Source organism: Leucopleurus acutus (genome assembly GCF_964270905.1).
Source record: "Leucopleurus acutus genome assembly, chromosome: 17".
Taxonomy (NCBI): domain Eukaryota; kingdom Metazoa; phylum Chordata; class Mammalia; order Artiodactyla; family Delphinidae; genus Leucopleurus; species Leucopleurus acutus.
The window spans coordinates 83,186,994-83,210,831 of NC_139159.1; the positions used below are offsets into that span (position 1 = coordinate 83,186,994).

Here is a 23,838-nt window from a genome sequence, read left to right on the forward strand (position 1 = left end):
CAGGGGGTCCCCGCTAATGGACAGAAATGATTCGGGGCGCCCCTGGCCAGCCGGCATCTGGTGGGCAGCACTAACCGTGCTGCCCGCAGTACGAGCGCCGGGGCTGCGTGAGGCGGCTGGGTTGTTTTATGTGCCCACATCTATTCAATTGGTATTTCGATCAATGCATGCATTACAAGCTTTCCTTTTAAGAGCCTAGTAAACGACAAAATAGAAAGTAAAATTCTCCATAAAATGACACTTCTAAAAATCCATTTCAGCTGAAGCTATTGGTGTTTTGTATGTTAGCTGCAAAAAACAGGTTATTATTGGGCCTTAATGGCCCCACTCCAGAGGGCAGAGTTCAGCTCGCTGGGCTGAGGGGCTGGGGGAGCCCAGGATCAGGCAGCCAAATAGCTGGTGTAGCCCAGGGCGGGACCTCGGTCCTCTGCACCCAAGGGTCGCCTTCCATGCTGGGCTGTCGCCCAGGGCTCCCCTGGCCCCTGACGGCTGGTGAGGGGCAGGGCGGGCCCTTCCTCTGCTCCCTCGGCCCCTCCCACGTCGCTCTCTCTTGCCCACCAACTCCCCCCGCCCCCCCACCCCGGCCCTCACCGGCTCACCGTGCCCGTGAACTCCAGCCCACCCATCCCAGCCCTCTCCCGCAGGGCTGCATCGGCGAGGCGCTCCACGTGGGCAATAGACAAGGGAAGGCGGCTCAGGCAGTAGAGCGCCAGCCCCAGGTTCTCTGGCTCCCTGAGGACACCCCTGAAGGAGCCCTGTGCCAGTCGCCTGGCTCGTCCGGTCTCCGGCCCTTGCACCCGAGGACGCCCCCGGGCAACATCCGCGATGCCCGGGTTTCAGGTCCAGCCCAGCCTCCACCACCCCTCCACGTCCCACCCCGAGCCAAGACCTCAGACTCCGCCCCACCAAGCCCCGAGGGCGCTTCCTCAAGCTCCCTCCTCAAAGCTGGGCCAGCGCGTCAGCTCCTGCTGCCCACACACCATCCTCAGAGCAACCCCTCCTCTGTGCCCTGGTGCCCACTGCTCTGACCCCCATCACCAGGGACGCGGGGACCAGCGCCCAGAGAGCGCCCCCACAGAGCCCTGGTAGCGGATGGGCCGAGGCCCCAGTGAAAAGCTAGGCCACCTAACCTCTGGCAGCAGAGGGCTCGCGCTCCTTGGCCAGGCCTCCCATCACTTACCTGCTCGGCAGCCCATCTCGGGGCCTCTGCCCTCACACTGCCCCGCAGCCCTGCTGGCTGGCGCTCGGCGCGCTCCACCTTGCAGCTGGCCCTTCTCGGGACGCAGCTCGCAGCCCCTCACTCGCAGAGCGCCACGCGGCCTACTGCTCAGGGTTAGAGGGCCCTGGCCACCTGCACCCCTCCCCGTCCCTCCAGCTCCCCTCCAGCCCCAGAGCCCAGGGCTGCCATCTGCTCAGCAGGCACCTCGCTGCATCCCCGCTGCACCTCTGGCTCTCCCACCAGTCGCCCGTGTCCCTCTGGTGACCCCCTAGGACATTCACGCTTGCATGTACGTCACGAAGAGGCCCCAGCACCTGGACGTGGCCGAGCTGAGAGACACTGGGGGGCAGCCCAAGCGGGAGCGTGTGACACAGTGGGAACACGACCAGACCCCTGAATGCTACAAGCCCCGGCCCTCAGGGACCCGCATGTCACCGCTACGTAGAGAGACTCAGGAAGAGAGGAGATGGGGGGGCAGGTGCCCCTCCCGCACAGTCCCCAGTGGGACGGCTCCTCCGAGAGTCACACGTGAGCACAGCCTGGCTCCCCGGGAAAGGGGGTGGTGGCCGCGCAGACGCGGGATCCAAGCAACTCCAGGGAAAGGCCCACGAGCTCAATAGCAAAAGTTCCTGAGAGGCAGAGGGTGAGCAGGCAGCTAGCTGCAAAGTGAACACACGCCCGTCAAAGCCTCCAAGACACCAGCAGGACTGGCTGGGACCACAAAAAAAAGCAAAACAAAACACTAAAGGCGACACCTTGGCAGGTGTGCCCGCAGACAGGCAAAACCCACGCGACACCATTTCTGCAGCACCGAGACGAGGCAAGCCCTGCCAAGGGCAGGATGAGAAGCTTAAAGGCAGGTGGGTGGGTTTGGAGGCTGGCTGGCTGCGGAAGGCTGAGAAACTGAGCCAGTGTTGCTACGGTTCACCTGAAGAATACGGAGGCCAGACACACAGGTGGGTGGTGAGGAGGGACAGCCCAGCAAGAGCACAGTCTCTGGCTCTGCATTTTGGTGGGGGGGGGAGGCTCGTCTCAGCAAACGTCTCTGTGAGGAGACAAAGAAACCTTGACCCCCACCTCAGACGGCGAGTAAAAGTGAACTCACGAAGGATCGTAGGCTGAATATAAATGCTAAAATAGCCAAGCTTCTGGAAGAAAGCGTGGCCTTGGGGCAGGCAACTATTTCTTCAACACGACACAAAGAGCGCTACCCATAAAAGAAGACTGACAAATCAGGCAGCGCTGAGAGGCAGGCCCACGCTGTGAGGGGGCGTCTGACAGAGAGATGCGGCCATAATATACAAAGAATGCCAGCAAATCAATAAAAAGACAAGCTAATACAAAAGTGGGCAAAAGACTCCACAGGGCACTTCACGAAGGTCTGCCGAAGTGGGAGAAGATGCTGGCACCGTGAGTCGTCGGGACGTGAGATGCCACCCTAGCCCCCGTGACCGGAGCACCCTCACACTGTGGCACAAGTGCAGGCTAGGACAGCCGTGGGGGAGACCGGCCTTCCCTGCTACAGCCCAGCATCCATCCACCCGCTGAGGCTGCAGTTCCATAGAGAGGAGGGCTCCTTGTCACTCGGCAACATGCCCAACAGGACAGCGAGCAGCAGAGCCTGGAAATAACCCAGACGTCCATCGAGAGCAAAGGAGCACACCGTGGCGCACCCTGAGAGGAGTGCGGCACAGGCAGGGAAAAGAAGACGCCTCTGCTGCACACGGCACCACCTCAGCTGGCTCAGGCTGCCGCAAGGCACCACAGACGGGCGGCTAGGTTGGCCCACAGTTCTGGAGGCCGGAAGCCCCAGCTCAAGGCACCAGCAGGGCTGGCTCCTGGTGAGGCCTTTCCTCCTGGCCTGCAGGTGGCGTCTGAGTGCTCAGCTCTGGCGTCTCTTCCTCTGCTTATAAAGACACCAAACCTATCAGATTAGGGCCCCACCCTAAATGACCACATTTAACCTTAACCACCTCTGTAAAGGTCTCCAAATATAGCCACACTGGGGTTCAGAGACTCAGCCTATGAATTTGGATGATTCAGTCCACAACAAACGGTGAGCGAAAGAAGTCACACACAAAACAGTACCCACTATATGAATCCACTGGTATGAAGTTCAAAAGTTTGGCGACAGAGCTAGTCTAGAGGCCAGAGGCCAAAGGAGTGGGACCTATGGGTGGCTGGCTGGGGACGTGACGGGAAGGAGCATGTGGGAGCTCCCGGGGCAGGAGACGGGCATACCCCGACCTGTGCGGTAGGCACGCAAGATGAAAACCCACAGAACTGACCACTGAAAATACAAACCACCACAAATGTTTTGAAAAGGGAAATCAAAGAGAAAGATCTTTCCAGAAGGCCAAGTTCAGGTACAAGATTTGTACATGACAAAAGTGACATTTTTAAATACTGGAAAAAAAGTCTGAACGTCTAGTGGTCCAGAGACAACCAGGTAATAAGCGTTAAGCAAAATTAAATTTGACCTTTAGTCTTACACCATGTCCCCAATAAAGTCCAGGTAGGTTACAGTTTTAAATGCAAACCTTGAAAACATAGCACTAGAAGAAAATAACTGAACTCATGTAATCTTGGGATGAGGAAGGCTGTTCTAAGCAAATCAATATACTAAGTCTTAACAGACTGAGAGATTTAAGAACGCAGAAAAGTAAAAAGTTCTGTTAAAAATCCAAAAGGGTGCCCCCCACCCCGAATACTTAGAGAGTCTTGAAAACCTGTAAGAAACAGGCCAGAGACAAATGAACAGTACACATAAAGAATGCTGAACTTGACAAAGAGTATGAATAAAACTGAAATTAAAAGAGTTCCCTGGTGGTCTAGCAGTTAGGATTTCACACTTTCGCTGCTGTGGCCCGGGTTCAATCCCTGGTCGGGGAACTGAGATTCTCATAAGCCATGTGGTGTGGGGGGAAAAAAAAAAAACTGAAATGAAAACTGGACAGCATTCTCCTCCAGTAAATTGTCGAAAAGTTTCTGGCAGTGGCAGTTAACGCCAAGAAGGACACGAGAAGATGCAAACCAGCACGGCAGGAGGTGCCCCCCTGGCTCTCCCTAAAGCCCAGAACCAGGGCGGCCCCTCCTGGGTGGACCGACCTCAGTGAGGTGGACAAAAGAGGCACAACTTCAACAGCCGGGTCAGGCTGTAGCCACCTGCGCGGCAAGCCAGATGTTGCCTCGGGAACACATCCGGGCTGCAGACACCACGGGGCAGAGCCATCTGTGCGAGGGAGGAGGTGGCGGCAGTGCGGTCCCATCGGCGCTGGGTCTCACGCGGCAGAGACCTTGCTAGCACCTGCTGGTGGAGGATGGTCCAGGTGGAAAGCGCTCAGCCAGGGCCCGGCCCCAAGGAGGCCCTAGGGGTGGGGTGGGGGGAGCCCTGGAGGGCAGAGCGGCCAAGCCCACCCTCCCTCCCAGGGGTGGGACAGATGGCCTGGCCACGCCCACATGCAAGCCCCGAGCTGGGCATACCCACCTGGGCCCCCTACCGGGCAGGTGGGCAGGGCGGGGCGGACTGGGAGGGGCCTGGCGCTCCCCCTCTGCCCTGCCCCACCCCCAGAGGATCCCCCTTGCCAAGGGGCAGAGCCTGGGCCGTAATTCATGCTCCCCCGCCTATGCTTTATGGCCTTCTTAATTCGGCTCCTGCTACTATTAATGTAGTTAATGCTGAGATTATATCTATTTTCTGGCGTCAGACGGTGATTTATTCAAGCCATTTTTCCGCTGGAGGCTCCCGCGCTGTTAAATCAAGCACCTTGCCAATTAAGTGCTGACTTGGGAAGTGGACGCAATCTTAACAGACATCTAACCGCAAATTAAACCGGGGCTCCTTACTCTGGGGAGTGGGTGGGGCAGCCACAGAAACCTTGCTGACTTCGGAGAAAGTCCGAGGAAAATAAACCGGCTCTGCGCCCGCCTGCTGCTCTGGCTCCAGGAGATGGGAGTGCGGGCCCAGAGCCAGGCTCAGCCGGAGCTGGGCTCAGGGTCCTGCCTGGCCGCGGTGACTGCCCCGCAGAAGGGGTGGCCGGGGCAAGGGCAGCCGTCAGCGGGCCTGCCCCAACTCCCAGAGGTCTTTGCAACCGCAGCCCCTCCCACTTGGGACAAATGTTTAAAAGGAGACACCCCACGATTCCTCCACTGTCCACCAGTTCGCACGTGCAGTGGCTGGAGAGGCCCTCTGACAGCCTTAGCAGGGTGCCAGGGGGGAGAAGATGTGACGTGGACGCCCCAGCAGTGGATGGATGACATTCTGGCTCAGCAACCCCGGTCCTGGTTGGAGCCCTCAATGGCCAGGGGTGGAAGAGGGGCAAACCAAAGGCCCACCTCTGAGGACCCACATGGCGACATGCTGGGGGTGGGGGTGGGGGCTAAGTGCCGAGTCATGGCAGGGGGAGGACATGCCCACCCAACCCCCCAAGGGCCCAGCAGCTACTTGGGTGCCCCTGTGCCCTTTGGGAGCCCCCTGCCCAGAGAAGCTGAGGGTGACGCGGAGCAGGGCTGATGCCACAGGGTGGGGCACGGGGAGGAGGTGGTGGCCAGGCTGCTTGAGGCCCACCAGGGGCCTGAGCGGGCACCTGCTTGTGGGAGCCCTTTGGGCACGGTCCCCAGCAAGGGGAGCCCCCCAGACCCCACAGCCAACGCAGGGAGCCCATTTCCCTGAGCTACCCAGACCCCTAGAACAACGCCTCCCCCCAACCCATCTCCAGAGGCCCTGGCTCGGCCCCGAGGGGAATCGTGCCGTGGGGTAAGCTCAGGCAGGAGGCTGGACGCACGCAAAGAGTTAAATACGGTATTGATTATTTGAACGATGCTTTACTACCACCTCTAAGCCAGGATAAAAGTGGCATTTCAAACGGCATTTGACTGTGGAAGGCACCCAGGAAGCACTGGTGGACAAGGACGCTTTCTGTCTCCCCGTCGGGGGCAGTACTTTCAGCTGCCCCTGCTCCTCATCCCCCGGGACACCGACACAGACGCACGAGGGCCCACAGTGCAAGGTGTGGCCAGGGCCTGGGCACCCCCGAGGGCCACCTCCCACAGGGCCCCACGGGGAGGGACCTCACGGGACCTGCCCAGCTTCCTTCCAACAGTCCCGCTGCCTTCGGAACAAAGCTTCCCCCGGGGCGAACGGCAGGGATGCTCTCTCTAGGTTTATCCTGAAACACCCAACCTGGCCTGTCCCACTCTTCCTCTGTGAGTCGCTGTACTGTCACCAAGCGCACGGGGAGGCCACACCGTGGCCTGTGCTCTGGCCGTGGCAGTGGCAGTGTCGCACGGGGCCCTGCAGGGTGCTGTCCCGTCAGCGCTGGCCCACAAGGAGCCAGGCCCGGGCGAGGCTCCTGCCTGCCTGACCCTTTTCCACGCCGGTCTGGAGGCTGCTGGGCAGGGCTTGGCCACACAAGCCAGCTCCCGTAGGGCAAAGAAGCCCCCTGCACGTCTCATGATCAAGACGCAGTGCGCTACGGCAGACGAAGCAGGCCCGGCCACAGGCAGCAGAGATGGAGGGTGGCCTGGGAGAGCCCTTCCCCGAGGGGCAGCTGCAGCGAGGCGCGGAGGCTGGGGGGTGGCGCTGGGCCACGGGGTGGCGCCGGGCGCAGGCGTTCTAGAGTAAGAGCGCTTCACAGCCTGCCACCGCCGGGGCCCCGGCCACTCGGCACGCCCACCCTCCTCACCTCCCTGTCCCCGGCACCACGCGCACGCCTGAGGCACCAGGGAGCCGCGTCCCACACTGCAAGAGGAAGGGCACAGGGCAGTGGGAGCAGGACAGAAGGGAGACACGCGCACGTCCGTCCATGGAGAGAAAGACACCAATGTGTGGAGGCAGCGACAAAAAAGCAGGGCCAAGGGATGAAGCAAGAGGGCTGAAGGCTCGAGGGCCCACGAGTCACACACAGACGAGGCACCAGCAGGGCTGGGGCTGGCCAGACGACAGAGGCCGTCCCAGGAGGGACCTGCGGCAGAGCGCCCTGGCCTGCTCAGGGGGCCGCTGTGCCCTGCACCCCGGCCTTGGCCCCAGCCCTGTGCGGCAGCTCCTGCCTACCAGCATGGCCCTCAGGGACACTGACCCAGGGGTGCACCCTGGGCCAGCGAGCTCCGGGCCAGCTCACCACGGGCCCGGAGAGGGAGGGACCATGGCCACGGAACGGCAGCCCCTGGCCTGAGACAGAGCAAACGGGGGCTCCAGTGTAGGCCGCCAGCCTCCGCTCCCACGCCGCCTGCAGATGGAACACAGGTGCCACCTGTCAATGTGGTCTCGCCACAAACACTCCGGCTACAGTGCCTGTGACCCTGGGCCCACGCCAGTGGTCCCCATGGCCAGGGAAGAAGTGGTGGCACAGAGCTGCGTTGGGGGGCAACTGTCACGGGGGGCTGTGTGGCCACTGGGGAGGAGGGGCCAGAGGCTCAGACTGATGGGGAAGAGGCACGTGAGCCCCACCCGGCCCCACCCCACACCAAGTACCCGCACACCCCATGTCAATGCTCCCGCAGTGCCAGCACAGACAGCCGAGGAGGAGCATGGCTCTGCCTCGCCCCTGCCTGGGAGCACACGGGCCGCGTGGCACTGGGGTGGCCCGGCCGAGCACAGCCTCCCCTCGCTCAGGGCTCCAGACCCTTAGTGCTGACTCCCTGCAGCGCTGGCCATGTCCCCCGACATCACGGGTCCGTCCTAGAGCTGCCCACACGGGGCAGGACGGGGACTGAGAGAACGAACAGACCCTGGACCCAGAGGGACAGGCTGGCCTGGTGCTCGGCTCCTAAGGGCAGGGGGTTCCACGTGCCAGCCCACACCGGTGGCGGTGCTTGACAGAGAGCACAGAAGAGAAGGAAGGCAGCAGGGCCACCTCGGCCTGTGCACCAGCTGGGCCCTGGCATCCAGGGCCCTCTCCTCAGGGTCCTGCATCCCAGGCCAGGCCCTGCCAGCGAGGGGCTGAGCTCTAACGTGGCCAAGAAGGGCCCCACTTCTGGACCAGGTTCCGGAGGGAGAGCGGGTAGTCCTCAACGGCCCAGCCTCAGTGCCGAAAGGGGACAGCTGTGCCCTGGCAAGGCTGGTCTCCTCCCTCACCTCCCCGAAACCATCAAGGGGGTGAGGGGTCAAGGCCCCACATCGTCGCCCGAGCCCCAGGCCCTCCCCAAACCCACCGGGGAGCGCAGGCAGGCATTCAGGCCTCAGGGCTGCTGACATCTGAAAGGCCTGCTAGACTCAGGCAGAGAGAGAAATAAATAAGCAAGACGCGCTTTGAACGGACTTCCAAATTAAGAGTTGCACCCTTGCTGTCAGGCCCCTGCCAGCAGTTTCCGCGGCACCTCCCGTGCAGAAACGCACCTCAGCCCATTTATTAGCATGATGAGGGCAAAGGGACCTACAACTGCACTCCTCCCTTAACGAGCAGCCGAAGGGATCGGTAAGCATAATTTCAGAGGCCAGTAATATTTTATATAATCGCAGAGTGGTTTAAATTGAAAACCCCCAACTGAATCAATATTTACTGCATTGAAACGAAATGAATAGTAATAAGTCACTAAGCTCTCTGTCCTGTTTCATAAAATAAAAAATTATAAAAATGAGCCCAGGCGCAGGGAGGCCATCACATTAACTTTTACAGCACTTGCGGAGCCGTAACTGCCTGTTCTCATAAAATAAAATTCTAAAAAACCTGCCAGAGGAGACCTGCTTCAGCACCACGTGGGGAAGCAGGCGGGGGCGAGGGGCAGGAGGGGAGGGGGCAGGGTCACCCCAGGTCCCTCCCTGACCCCTACTGGCGCCCACCAATTCCCTTAAAGAGGTCCCACCCTAATCTCTCCAAAGCTCAGCACCAAGAGCTGGGTCACACCTCCCTGTCACCCTCAGGCCAAACTTCCTGCTCTGATTTCTTTTCTCATAATCCTTTTTCTTTTTTAATAAATAAATTTATTTATTTTTGGCCCTGTTGGGTCTTCGTTGCTGTCCGTGGGCTTTTCTCTAGTTGCGACGAGCGAGGCGCTACTCTTCGTTGCGGTGCGCGGGCTTCTCATTGCGGTGGCTTCTCTTGTTCCGGAGCACGGGCTCCAGGCACGCGGGCTTCAGCAGTTGTGGCACGTGGGCTCAGCAGTTGTGACGCACGGGCTTAGTTGCTCTGCGGCACGTGGGATCTTCCCGGACCAGGGCTCGAACCCAGGTCCCCTGCATCGGCAGGCGGGTTCTCAACCACTGCGCCCCCAGGGAAGTCCTCCCTGCTCGGATTTCTTTGCCTGTCTCTTCCAATCCCACCCTGAGGGATGCCCTTGGCTGCTCCCGGGGCACACGCAAGGCTGTCCTCCGACCACTTCCAGGCCCGGGCTGGTAAGGGGTGTATGTGAGTGAGGGTGGGGGACAGGGTCCAGCACAGAGCAGCAGCCTGCGCTCCCCGGGGGCCTGGAGAGGTTGAGAAAGGCCAGGCTTCCCCTCTGGGGCTCCAGGTCCCCCAGGAGACCCAGGCCTGCAGGGTTCCCTTGGGGGCTGGGGAGGCGATGCTGGCAGAGAGCAGAGCCAGGTGAGCGCCTCCGGGGGGAAGGGTCCTTGACCTCACACTCTGAATGCGGGGCTGAGGATGGCGGCACAGCAGCCGCGGGGCACAAGCCCCCCAGAGGGCCGAGAGCCCCCGTGGACCCACCACCAGACTCCTGGGCAGGAAACAAGGCGCTCATTCAAGCTGAGGCTGACTTGGCCAGGAAAGGCGTGGACACAGAGCCTTGAACAAGTGGACCACTCCCGCAGCTCAAGAACAGGAGACAAACCAGCGATTAAAAACGGGCAAAAGATGTGAGCACAAAAGAAGACACAAAAGAACACAAGAACAATCCCGTGCCTGAGCGGTCAACATGACTGGTAATCAGGGAAATGCAAATTAAACCACGACGAGATGCGATGGGAACTGGAACAGTAAGGGGGCGCTGCTCCGGGAGGGGACCCGGGTCTACACAAAGAGCCCTGCGAGAGCGGGGAGCCGCCCGCCCTCGAGAGCAGGGCAGTCAGTAATCACTGGGGGTGGCTGCAGGCGGAAGTGCCGAGTGTGCACCTCCCCTGCGGCGTCTAGAACCAGCCAAAAGGACCACAGTGAAAGCGGCCAGAAGAGGGCTCCTCAGGGGAGTCACGAGGGCACAGGGGGAGGCGGCCTGAAGCAGCAGCAGCAGCAGCATGGAGACAGCTGTGCGCACAGGTGCGCGGACTCTGACCCAGGAAGGCCTGCAAGGAGGACGCACCCCGCTGCCCGGACCCGCTCGACATGCTCCCGTCACCCCTTGGCACTGTTGATGAGACCCTCGGCAGTGCGGCTGCGAGCGGCCAGGAGCCACTGTGCTGCCAGGAGCCAGGGTCCGCAGACGTGGCTGGTTCCGGGCTGGAAGAGGGCAAGTCCCAGGTGAGCCTGGAAGCTTCCACTGGGCAGGTGAGGGAGGCTCGGTGAGTGACGGTGCCGCGTGGAAAGGAGACAGGACCAGCCCAGAGGGGGCCTCCGTGGGCCAGCACCATGGCCGACGAAGGGTCGAGTGAATCACATCAACAGATTATAGCCTGAGAAGTAAGAATCGGGAGTCCACACCATTATAATTAAATGAATATACGCGGCAACAGGAGATGAGGGACAGCAGTTCCTTACAGGAACCCGACCAACCGATATGCAAGGAACGAGGGGCTGGAAATCACTAAGGGTCTAGGAGGAGCGGGTGAGGCCCAGCAAGGAACAGGACGCCCACACAGGCTCGACGCCACAAACACCTAGAGGGACCCACAGCGCTCCTGCCCAAACGGCGAAGCTGAGTCTCGTCACACCCGAGGAGACCTCTGCTGCCCTGGTCAAGGGCACCGAGGCTGCAAGGTCCTCACAAATGGTCTGTGCAGAGAGTGGAAACAATACAGCAGATGCGGCAAGGTACAAATAACCGGTGGATTTAGGTGAAGAATACACAGCAGTTCCATGTACTACTTTTGCAACTTTTCTATAAGTTCAGAAGTATGTGAAATAAAGTTACCCCCCAAAATTAAACACAAGACACTGATTAGGAGGGACCAGGAGTGAGCCAGCAGCGCACGGCGACAGCCCCCGTCCCCGCCCTGCCCACTGGCCCAGGCCCGCCCTGGCTCCTCCATGCATCCCTCCCACACGACAGCCCCCGGCTCACAGCTCTCCTGGGGCTGAGGGGTGGTCAGCAGCAACAGGGCGCTGCCCCCAATGTGCTGACATAGAAGTGGCCCACTCAGGCCACAAGCCACAGAGCAGGGCTACAGCCCAGTGGCGACCATCTGCAGGGCCAGGCAGAGAGAGTGGTGGTCAGTGGGCAGCAGGGCCCTGGGCCGCAGCTTCCAAGCAGGCAGGGGCCTGACACAGGACAGGCCCTCTACGGACACTTGGGGAGCGAGTGGACTGGCTCCTCTTCCGCAGGCCCAGGGGCAGCTGGGAGCCACTAGCCACCCGCCTGGGGACTCCGCCTGTTCTGCTCCACCAGGCCTGAGCTGCAACACACAGGGACCAGGCAAAGAAAATGCTCAGGTGCCACCCAACTGAAAGCCACAACCCCCACACCCCCAAGCTCCAGCCCGGATGGAAGGCCCTTCTCCCGGAGGGGACAGCCCCGTCAGGGCAGAGACCAGGCTCCACAGAACGTGTTGGGGGACCCCTCCTGTCCCACTCCTCCACTCTCACTGCCCCCAACCCCGGGCACAAGCCAGGTGGGGGCGGGCGGCGGGGAAACCCCGCCTCTGACACGAAACCAGGACAGTCCTGACTGCCCGCTGCCGACGGATCAGGCGGGGCCCGAAGCGGCCATCCGGGACCCTCAGCCCAGGGGGCGTCCCGGTGAGACCAGGGGAACGTTCTCCTCGCTTGAGACGGGCACTTTCTGCTGTAAAAGAACCAGTCCAGGGCTCTGCTACCCATTCGCCAAAACCCCTTCAGCCCCTTCACAGGCAGCCGGAGCGGCGCTCGGCCCGGCAGCCTCCTCGGCTGTCAGTGCAGGCTGCCCACGGGCAGAGCTGCCGTGGGGCAGCTAGAGGCACAGGGCTGGACAGAGCCAGGCGCGGCGTGCAGCTCCCCAGCCTCCACATCAGAGGCAGGCGAGCACCCCCAGGACCATGCGAGCCAGGTCAAGGTCAAGGTCGGCCACGGTGTGTGCCCAGGACCTGCACACAGCAGTCACAGCTGGGAAGAGGGGCCACCAGGAGGAAGGGTCGCAGCCCCCACCGACATCTCCCCAGCCCCTGCGGGTCCAGCAGCAGGGCCCAGGTCCCACCTTCCACACCAGCCTCCGCTGCCCCCTGAGCAGACATCCCGGGCTCCTTCCCAGCCCCCCGGGAAAGGCCCTCACAATGTGGCCCACACGGACCTCGCTGGCCCCAGCCCCAGAGGAGCCTTCTCTGGGCTCCTTGGTGGTCCGTCCACCCTGGGTGAGTCTCAACGCTTCCCAGCACTCGCCACCCCGTGAAAGTATTCGCTTCACCCTCTGCTTGCTTCCTGACCCTCTGCCTACTGGGAGGCGAGTGCTGCGGGCAGAGAACTCGCCCGCACGGGATGGCTGCCCGCAGGGATCTGCAGGGGAGCCCCGCTGCCCAGCACTGGGCACCCTACTAGCTCCGTCACAGGGTTGCGGCCTGGGCTGAGCTGGGAGGGGTCTCTGCACACCATCAGGCTGGGGCCTCGCCAGAGAGACAGCGGGACCCCGGACTCTGGCCATGGTGGAGGCGACTGGAAGGGAACACTGCTTTCCCAGAAGGGTTCTCCCCGGGGTCCCTCTAACTGCCACACCCTTCAGGGCAGGGCAGAAGGCTGTGGGGACCCCAGTTCCACTGGGCTGCACAGGACACTCCCTTCTCTGACTGAAGGCTGTATTCCCCCCTTCAATTCCTATGTTGAAGCCCTAAACCCAGTGTGATGCTGTTTGGAGGTGGGGCCTTTGGGAGGTGATGAAGGTGAGATAAGGTCGTCAGGGTGGGGCCCTGTGATGGGATTAGTGTCCTCATTAAGATCCCCGAGCCTTCTGCTCTCCCTCCACACATGAGGACACAGCGAGCAGGTGGCTGCCTGCAACCTGGAGGAGAAATGGGCCCGGCCAGCACCCTGACCTCAGACGTGCAGCCTCCAGACTGTGAGGAACACACACCTGTGGTATAAGCTGCCCCGTGTGAGGCGTTTCGTTACGGCAGCCCAAGCTGCCCAACACCCCGATAACCGGAGGTGAGAAGGAGGCCGAGCAGGGCCAAGGCTGGCCTCCTGCTCTCCAGGGAGTCGGCAAGGGTAGGTGTGAAGGGAGGACGTGGAGCCGAGGCCACCCCACAGGGACACTGCCCATCCTCGCCCCGAATTCCTCTTTAATAATGACTCGTGGGCTTCCCTGGTGGCGCAGTGGTTGAGGGTCCGCCTGCCGATGCAGGGTTCATGCCCCGGTCCGGGAAGATCCCACATGCCGCGGAGTGGCTGGGCCCGTGAGCCATGGCCGCTGAGTCTGCGCGTCCGGAGCCTGTGCTCCGCAACGGGAGAGGCCACAACAGTGAGAGGCCCGCGTACCGCAAAAAAAAAAAAGAAAAGAAAAATCGCAGCCCAAACCTCGTCAAACTGCCCAGAGATTACTTAAGATTTACCGCACAGACACAAAAATAAAATAAAATAAGGCAGCCCAGCGAGCGGCAGCCCCTGTGACAGCACCATTTGTAGTCGGGATGGAGCAGCCGCCAGACTCATCTGCTTAAGCACAGGGGCTTCTGTTTATTCTGCACTTTCATGTCAAATGAATTTGGAAAGAAAAAAAGTGACAGGCAGTTTAGGGATAAAAGTCGCATTTCAGCTTCAGTTCAGATTAATGAACTTGTTGGAAGCTGGCGAGGACACAGGCAAATCCACAAATCTTAGAACAAAAAAAATTAACTCCTCGCTTAGTGTGTGCCTCAGCCCCGGGGTGTGCTCGTGGGCCCCCCTGCTGCCCAGGTCCTGGGAGCCAGCTCTGGGCAGCGGCGCTGTGCAGTCCTCGAGCCCCAGCCACGCCTCCTGGGGCCCTGGACCCGGCCTGCCCGGGCCAGCTTCCACGCCCCCTGCACGCAGGCAGCCCCGAAGCCGGAGCCGTGGTGCTGAGGATTCTGCCCCACTCAGGCCACAGTCCTTCCCAGCAGGGGCAGCCACCCCCCACCCTGTGTGCCTCCTGCTCCGGCCTCCACACGCTCCCCTGGCCAGGGCAGCGGCTGCCTCATCCGGCCCATGGCTCTCAATGGGATGGGCAGTGCCCACGGCGTCCAGGAGCTGCTGCCCGGCCGTTTCCCACCTTCCGTCTGCCCCAACGTGGACGAGGGCTGACTGGCCGACAGAACCGACGGGCTAACTGCCCTACTTCCAGCTGACTCTCCTCTCGGGTGTTTCTGGAGTCAGGGCCTCACCACAGAAGCACCAGAACCTCCTCCACCTCCAGACCAGACAGCTGGTGGGGGGAAGGGGACCCCAGGACTCCTGCTGTGAATGTGGGCTACCATGTGGCCCCTCAGCTCCCCACATATTAGGCCAAAACTGACATGGGGCTCAGAGTAGGTTTCTGTCTAAACCGGGAAACAGTGCAAAGCCGCCTTGCGAGGCAGACGTGCAGCCTGCCACCCAGGACAGCAGTCAGTGGTGGCCACACTGCCACGGTGGCTCAAGTCATGGTGCGGAACACGGGCTTCCGGGAGGGGAAGAGGCCAAGGACCCTGCAACCCTCTGCCTCTTCCCAGACACTAGGAGCCAGGCCTGGGGATGCCCACCTCCCGAGCCCCCCCAGAGCAGGGAGCGGGCAGGGAGCCGTGCCGCCCCTGACCCAGGGCCAGCAGGGTGGGGAGGAGAGGAGAACGCTGCAGCGTTCAAAGGCAACGTGCCTCTCCTGAGGCTGCCGGCTCCGCCCCAAGAGTTTGGAAGGCGAGGGGCCCCAACATGAGTGAGGGCCGTGCTGAGAGTGGAGGAGGGGCCTGGGCAGCGCCCTGTTGCATCCCTCTCGGGAGAGGGCTCGCAGCAGCCCTGCCACCTCTGAAGTCTTTCTAAAGCCAGGCCCCTCGCGGTGCGGGACTGAGCGTGGCGTCGCACAGGGAGGGCAGGGATTTGCCAAGGCCATGGCCGTCAGGCGCGGGTCTGGGCTGAGCCCAGGGTCACACGCTGTGTGCCGCCTACCGGGGGCTCCCTGGGCTCCCCCAGGGTGGCAGCCCCCGCCACGCACACACAGCTTCCTCTCTGCAGAGACTCACAGTGAGGGGTCTGCAGGGGGGTGGGGTCCAGGGCCACCTCATGCTAACACTGGCACTCAGCTGCTGGGCCACCCGCCTCACCTCCCACCTGTGTCCACCAGCCCCCAACTCTGCCCACTGAGATTTCCAGAACTGCTGGGGCCTGCCTGCCAGCCCGCCCCTCGGAGGTGTCCTCTCTCCATGGGGGACACAGATCGGGAGGCCCAAGAAGAGCCTTTGGTTCCTGGGCTCAGCCCCGCTGCCTGGTGGAACCGCCCTGCTTTCTCATCACTGCAGCAGCCCGTAGCCCACACTGGCCTCAGTCCAGCCACGAGCCCCCCACCCCCCTTCTGCCAGGGAGAGCTGAGGAACCTGCAGCTTACAGGACAGAGGCCAAGGCCATGGCCAAGGCCAGGTGGCCCCAGAACCTCTCTGGGACCTGCTGACCATACACAGGCAGCCCCAGCTCTGATGGAGCTGAAGGAGGAGGGTGGGAGGGCATCAGACTGGCCTCCGGCCCTGGAGACAAGCCCTTCCTGCTGCCTCGACAAGCTGAGCCTGGCGTGTACGGCCGACGGCAGGCTGGGCAGCTGGAGGGTGGCAACTGCTGAGAAGGCAGCCTCGCCAGGGCACAGGTGGCCTTGAGCATAGGAAGCCCAGGCCACTGGCAGCCCAACCCACGCTTCCCAGGGCGTCCTGGCCGCTCGGCCCTGCTGCCCCGCAGACCACGTCCAGAGGCCAGGCCCTCAGGGTCCAGGGCTCTGGGTTCAAGGAGCCTCCCAGTTGCGTGGCGACGGGTCAGGCAGGCCTGCAGAGAGGCAGGCGGGCGGAGGGAGGCCTCACCGAGCACAGCCCACACATGCCCTCAGTGCACACGTGGCCATCCTGGCGTGGGCTCGGCTGCACCTCCATGCCCAGGGAGGGCACTGGGGCCTGGTGCAGCTGGGAACCTGCCTCAGAGCGCCCAGACACCAAGCACAGGCCAGGGCCGCGGGGCCTGAGCCATCGGGCACTCGGCACGGCCCTTGGCGGGGCTACACACAGCCATCTAGGGGCACGCCCTCCCCATAAGGCCCGGTACCACCTTCGCTGGGAGCTTGAGGCAAGCAGTGGCCGGGCGGGGCTGGCAGCTGGGCTGGGCCTGTCCTGATGGCCCATCCTATCCACCTGACCCGAGTGCGGGCCTCACACACCTGTCCATGAGGCAGCCCCCACCTGTCTCCAGAACTGAGGGGAACGCACACCCCCCGCCCTGCTGCTGACCGGGCTGTTCTCGGCCTGATGGGCTCGACACTCCGGCTGAAAGTAGGAGGCGGCTGCTGCCTCGGGGGCGCCCCCAGCCACCGCCCTCCTCAGGGGCCCTCGACCCCTGAGCCTGGCACCTATTTCTGCTCAGTGGCCACATCAGGGCCTGGCACACTCCACACTGGGCCAGCTGGACCCACACCTGGGCTTCCGTGGCACTCGGAGGCCAGGAAGGAGAGGCCCGCTGGTGCCTCCCTGACGAAGGTCGCCCCCGGTCCCCAGCCAGGCCCCCTGGGAGAGGCGGGGCCAGGCCAGGGCTGCCGACACGGGCCGGAGGGCCGCCTGCAGCGGGGGGGAGAGGAGCAAGAATCAGTAAATCTGAACCTCGCTCGCGAAGACCCGGGGCTCTTGCTAAGTAAGTTAATTTAAGTTAATTTAGCTGATCATGACTCCCAATCGCAGTGATTTAGCGAGGGGGAAATCGCATTAGGAAAGGCCACGCTCACCAGATAGGAGAATGGAAGAAAAGTAGACCCACTTAGCACCGTGAATTAATATGGAAATAGAGGTGTAAATTTAACCTTATCGAGAGAGTGAAAATTATCTTCATAAATTTGTAGAAATAGCCCCCAAGATGCTTATAAATCTATTTAAAACAAAAATACTACAAAAAGTGCAGTAAAATTAATTTAAAATATACTTCCAGCTACTGCCTCCAGAAAAGTCGGTAGCAGGGCCAAGTTTCGTGTGGCCTGGTGGGAAGGGAGGAGGGCAGTGGCCACCGCTGACCTCCGGGCACACCTACCATGGGCCAGTAGGCCAGCACCTCCTCTCCCATGTCCAGAGAGTGGGGGGCCCGTGGGGGGCTGGCAGGATGGCCCCTGCCCAGGACTATAGCTGCTCTGCCCCGTGGCCCAGCCCTTTGGGGCACAATGGCCCCCTGGCCCCAAGGCCTGAGGCCATGTGCTCTGGAGTGCCCAGCACACCCAGCTGGAAGCCCACACTGGGCCAAGGGGCTCCCACACCGCTCCCCAGAAGGACAGAGGGAGGGGACCTGCCACTGCCTGATTCCAACCCACCCAGGCTGTCACCCCTTCCCCTGCCTCATTGAAGGAAGGAGCCGCACCCCAACCTCTGCAGCCCTCCTGCTTCTGGGCCCAGGGGACCCAGAAAAGAAGAGGGAGCCGACCGCACCACACATGCCCTCCAGCAGAAGCAGCCTGGAGCGAGGCCACAGCGCTCAGCGTGCAGGCCAGACCCTGGTGTGGGCGGCCGGAGAGGCACACAGCCTCACCCCCCCCCCCCCCCCCCGTAACAACCAATACATCGATAGTGAGATGGCCCAGCCTCTCTCACCAGAAGCTTCTCCCTGAGGGACACCCAGGTGGCGCGGCTGCTCCCAGACCACCACCACCACCCCCCTGCCCCAAGCTGGCAGCTGGCTGCTAGCGGACGGGGAGCGTGCGTGTCTGCGTGAGTGCACGGCACACACAGGCCGGCCACACGTCCCGTGCAGAAATTGCTAGACAGAAAAATTAGCCCATTCCCCAGCCAACAACTGTAGACCAAGCACTTCTGGGGGTGTGCTCGGTCCTCAGGCCCCGCCCTGCACTTTGGAGCCCAGCAGCCACAGGCCTCCTACCTGGACAGGGAGAGCCGCAGTGCCCGCCAGGAGGGCGGGGCCAGGGGCCAGGGGGCGGGGCTGAGAGGTGAGGCCTGGGTCTTCTTGACAATGCGGTAGCGAGTCTTGATCACTTTGCTGGTGGGAGGGGTCCGCTGGCCGTGCAGGCTGGAGGCTGCAGGAAAACCCAGACACGGGTGGTCAGTGGAGGTCAGTGGGGCCTCCCATCACCCCCGATCCAACCCCCCGCCCACTCCCAGAGAGCTCAGCAGCCCCGGGCTGCCGGAGCCGGAGGCGGCCAGCGCGGCCTCCAGGAGAGCAAGCGGGGCGGGTGCGGCCAGCTGCAGCTGGCGTGGCAGGCCGGTGCTCCCCGTGGGCAGTGAGGAGGGGCCCACGGTCGGGTCCACGGCTGCGGGCGTGAAGCGCTCACCGCCCTCTCTGGGAACCCTCACCGGGTGTCCATGTAGATTTATGTACTTAATCACTTCTGTTTTCAGAACATTTTGCAGGGTGATGTACACCACAGCTTTATTTCTTGCTGAATGTTTCATGCAATTAACAGGGATCTGTTTTGCCCCAGTTCCCTTCCATTTGATAGCCAGCAATTTCCCCATAGCTATGAGGAACGCATCTAATTGCCCGGCTTTCATAATATACAGCTCTAACTGCCCAGATAATTAAAGCTAACGCAGCACGGGAACACGGGCGCTGCTGCCTCTTGTGACCGACCCAGCACCCCAGCCCCTCAGGCCAGGCTGCTCGGACCCTGGTTCCCAAAGGCGCCTCCTTGTGGCCCCACCTAACCTGCCTGCACGGAGCCCAGGGCTCTGCTTGGAAGGGGGGCCCCTACCAGCCACCCCAGCAGCAGACAGCTTCTGGGCAGCACAGCCAGGCAGGGGGTGAGGGGCGTGGGGGGAGGGTGAATGGGAAGGGGCAGAGACAAGGAGGCCAGGAAAACACACACGTGCTCTCACCACCAGAGCTTCGGCACAAGGACAGGCCTATGATCCCTGGGCAAGAATTAGCTGACCCTCAGCTGAAGGCCGCCTGGGGTCCAGGGTGGCCCAGGAGAGGGAGCACAGCAGGGGCACGGTGGCACCAGACACACAGGTTCCCACACTCCTGGCTGCTCAGGGCCAGCCACCCCGCTCTCTGACAGCACAAACCGGTGCTCCACGACCCGAACCTGCTCCCCTGGGCCCCAAGGACATATCCTCCCAGCACCTGCAAACTCCACGAGAAGCGGTGACTGCTCAGTGAACAGTGACAGTAACACTGGGTAGAAGTCACCTTCCAGAGCCCTAAACACAACAGACCACCAGCCCACAGCCAGGCCCTCCCCCAGTCAGCAATCAGCACCTTGGCCCAGATGCCTTCTCTCCAAGGCTCACCCAGCCTGATGGGCGGTGGGGTGCGGGGCCTGCCTGGGAGCAGGCAGGACAAGTCCGCCCCACGGGAGCTACCGCACCTGCACGGCCATCAGGACAGCACTATGCCTCCTTGTCCAGATGCTGGAAGAGCCCCTCCCTCAGGTGTCCCCAAACCCATCCCTGGGGCACTGCAGCCTCTAACAGGGCTCCCGTGCACCCACATGAGAAGGCCAGGACACAGCACAGGCTCAGAGCCCCCCCGAAGAGCCCCCAGACCACAGGAGCAGCATGTGCAGGCTCCACGCACCCAGCCGGGGTCGGGGTGGACATGGGGCTGCAAGGCCCAGGGAGTGCTGAGAGCAGAGGACGCCTCTGCCCCCAGGACTGGAGGCAGGGGCCCACAGCGGCTGCCCACCAGGGGTCCACAGAAGTTCGCGCCAGGCCAGGCCAGCACCCCACAGTCTCCATCTCCGTCTCCGTCTCTCTCTCTCCTTCAAGGGTGGCAGCTCAGGGGGCAGTCAGGGAGAAAGAGGGAAGCTCGGCAGAAGCACCGGGCATCACCCGGGATGCCTGATCCTGCTGAGTGACCAAAGCGAGGAACTCTAGCTCCAGGCAGCCCCCACACATTTGGGATGTACGGGAGAGCCTAGCACACAGGGGGCATCAGTAAATAAATGTTTGTTGAATTGAATTTTCAAGGTCTTACAAGCAAGAAGAGACCAATGAAAATGGATAACACCTTGTCCCAGCTAAGCACTCAGGAGCGCAGGAATCCCTCTAAGTTATTGCCAAGCCCCACGCTGACACCATGGCCCCAAACCCACTCCCTGCTCCCACAGCCTCTGCACCTGGACAGCCCACCTGCCTATCCCCTCCGCCGCCGCTGGGGCCACCCGCCCTCGGCCCCCTTCTGAGGGGGGGAGCTCCCACACCAGCCACCACCTGCCAGTCTGGGCTGCAACACGCACCCTAGAGCCCCAGGGCCCTGGCTGTGCAGATCGGGGGCACCAGTGTGCAGGGTGGGAAGGAGGGCTGGGCTGTGCTGGGGCAGGGCCCCTCCTCAACAACTTTGTTTTCATCCTGAGCACCGGGAGCCCCAGGCCTGGCCAGCTTCACCGCCCCTCGCCCAGAGGCACAACATCGGCTTCTCCCATCCCCCTCCCTGTTCCACCAGATGCCACCTCCTCCAGGAAGCCCCCAGCCCCCAATGCCCAAGGGACTGGACTCTGCATTCCGCAAAGTTCCTCTTGGGACATACCACCTCTGGGCCTGGCCCTCATTCCTGCTATTAACGGGCATCAGTATTTATAACATTCCTTTGCAATGCAGCCCCACTGTGAAATTTAAGTTTTCACTAACTTACTGCATTTTACTTATTAGTACCTGATAACCACTTCTAAGAAAATACAAAGTAATAAAGTAGGCCCCCCTCTTAAAAGGCTAAATGTCACCTCCCAGACTTCGGCCCCCGTCAGACCCCAGCCCCCGCGATCCCGAGTGGCAGAGGGGAGGGCACAGCAGCCCATGCCCCGCCCCCCAGAGTGGGGCTGTGACCCTCACAGCCTGGCCCCGCAGACCCTCCTGGTCTTCCCCATGAGCAGCCTGGCTGTGGGGGTGGAAGCGCTCAGGACAGCGGCCCTGCAGAGAACAGGCCAGGGCGCCCACGCTGAGGGCACAGAGAGCTCAGCAGGGCGGACAGATGGCTGGTGTCGCCCCCCATCCTACGGATGATAGGAGTGAGAGCTCCTCAGACCACGCATGGCACACAGGGACCGGAACCTCGAACCCAGTGCAAAGGCAGAGCGGCAGGCATGGGCGAGCTCCCCGTGGGCAGGGCACCCGGCCTCCCCCCGGCCCTGTGGTGCTGGAGGGTTGCCCCGGCAGCAGCCCCGGCAGGCAGCAGTCTCTCCCCTTCCTCCTGGCAGGCTGAGGGTTTGTGTAGATAATCATGTTATTTAGATAGGATGTTGGTTTAATTCCCTTCATTACAGACTCCCAGGGCTGTAATTTTTTTCTCCGCATGATGTATTCCCCGTGGCACGTTTCACTCAAATCAAACCCTTCGCGCCTTTATTGCCAACGACGCTCGGGCGCTGCGTTATCAGGCTCACACACACGAAGCCCTCTCCGCCCTGCCGTGCAGAGGTCACTTCTAATGACTAATCGATCTCATTAGCTTCCCTAATTAAAAACTTTACTACCGCAATGGAAGACAAACTACAAAAAAACTGCTGGCATCATATCTGAATGGGATGTGAGCCCATCTATCAGCAGGGCCCGGCTCCTGCATGAGCGAGCTGGGGAGGGAGGCCACCGGCCAAGAGGCGGGGACTGGACCGACAGCAGCAGAGCCCAGGCGGTCTGGCACTCGGGCTGCGGAACTGGGGAGAGCGCCAGCCTTCCCGGGGCCTGTGCAGCTCGCGTGGCCGGTCAGGCGGCGCTGTCTGCAGCAGCCCGGCCTCCAGCTGACCCCGGCCCCGGCCTCAACGAGCCACCACAGATGGCAGAGCCCATCAGACGGAGGTCACTGCTCTCGCTGTGTTTTACCGCGACTAGGGGCGTTGAGAGGGAGTTCAGGTTTTTGTGGAACTTCAAAGGGAGAGAACTAGAAGAAGGGGTGCTGCCGATCTCACCACTGCATAATGAGTAAGGAAGAGAGGGAGCCAGGACCCCTCTGAGCAGAGACTGTCTGGGGCCGCCGGCAGGAGAGAGGCAGCTATGGGACAAGCCCCAGGAGCCCAGCTGCCAGCAGCCCCCGCAGCCGCCCAGCTGTCTGTCCAGACACACCGAGATCGATTACCCATCGCCAAGCATCCCCACCCCGTGCCCCAGGGCCCCCTGCTCCTCCCCTCTCCCGGCCTTAATCTCCACCAAGGCGATGGGCCAGCCTGTGTCTTCAGAAGCCTTGGTGTTTGGCTTTATGGCTAAGCGTGTGCCCCACAGTCAGCACAGCCACAGTGGGGAGCTGAAGCTCTAGAACAGCTACAGAGGCCTCTGGCTCTTGGCCTCCCCTGGGGGTGGCTGCCCTGAGCCTGTCCTTCTCCTCAGTGCCGTCCAGGACATTTACAAAGGACAGGCGACCCCACGGGCCTCCCGAAGACCACTGCCCCACATGGCTAGAGGGCAAGAACGACCACGTAACCCTGGCTCCCCTCCTGCTGCCCCGTCCCCAGCTACCGCCGCAAAGGCCCTGCCTCCTGATGCTGCGCCAGCTCTCTCACCCCAGCCCTGCACTAGAGGCTTGTGGGCCTGGTCGCAGTCCCCCCGTCCAGTACCAGTCACCGCAGTTTGGGTCCCCCTGAGCACAGAGCCTGAGAGTTTGGGGTACAGACGGTGTATCTGGAAGGCAGCAATTTTGGAAGCAGGCGAGAGGGAGCAGGGAGACAGGAGAGCAAAGTCAGTATAGAGTTGCCACTGCAAGTGTGCGGGGCACGACAGCTCCAGGACCGTGACCGCTGAGAGGCTGCAGGAGGCGTCTGGGATTGTCCATCAGAGCGAGGGAGATGGGACACCTTGCTCCCAGACTCTGTGCCAGCACAGGGACAAGGACAGGCTGGGCCGAGGGGGACAGGTGGGTCTGGACAGCGGGCAGGAAATGAGCTCACAGAGCCTGAGCCAGGGAAGGGTCCCCAGAGAGCCAGTGGGAGGGACTGAGCCCAGACGGGCCCCTGGTACCCAGCTCAGAACACATCGCACAGCCCCTCCAGGGCTTCACCTTCCCACCCATCTGACAGGGAAGCCGGGCCTGCCACTGGACTGTGGGGGCCCAGAGGCTCCTGGCCCTCTCGGCAGCAGCAGGCGGGCCTCACACAGGACAGGAAGCCACATGCAGGAGGCCGACGCGCAGGACCCCGGCCAAGCGGGGGTCAGGCAGCCTCTCTCCCACCATGGCCGAGCCGCCCTCTTGGGAAAGTGGCCACAGAAGAGCCGGCGCGCATTTCTGAGAGGCCTCCACAGCACCTGCAGGCTTGCTGCCCATCCGAGCTGTGTGCAGAGCCCCGGGCCTGGCAGGATGGCACTGATCATGACTGGAGCCAGAGCAAAGGCCACGCAAGCGAGACGCTGCATCTCCCGATGAGGGTGCACTGCTACTGGGTGGGGAGACCCTGCCAGACCACACGATGAGGGGTGTTGCCCTCTCTGGACACTGCCCGTCTACCAGGGCATTTCCGAAAGTCAGCCCCAT

The 23,838-nt window shown here is 62.0% G+C and overlaps 1 protein-coding gene across 1 annotated transcript in view; it reads right to left on the reverse strand.

Moving 5' to 3' along the window:
* The window catches only part of ZC3H3 (zinc finger CCCH-type containing 3), an 82,045-nt gene that overhangs the window by 34,486 nt on the left and 23,721 nt on the right, over positions 1-23,838 (reverse strand). The window contains exon 4 of the mRNA XM_082858545.1: positions 18,304-18,457. Coding sequence (XP_082714671.1) covers positions 18,304-18,457 — 154 coding nt within the window. The remainder of the gene's footprint in view (positions 1-18,303; positions 18,458-23,838) is intronic.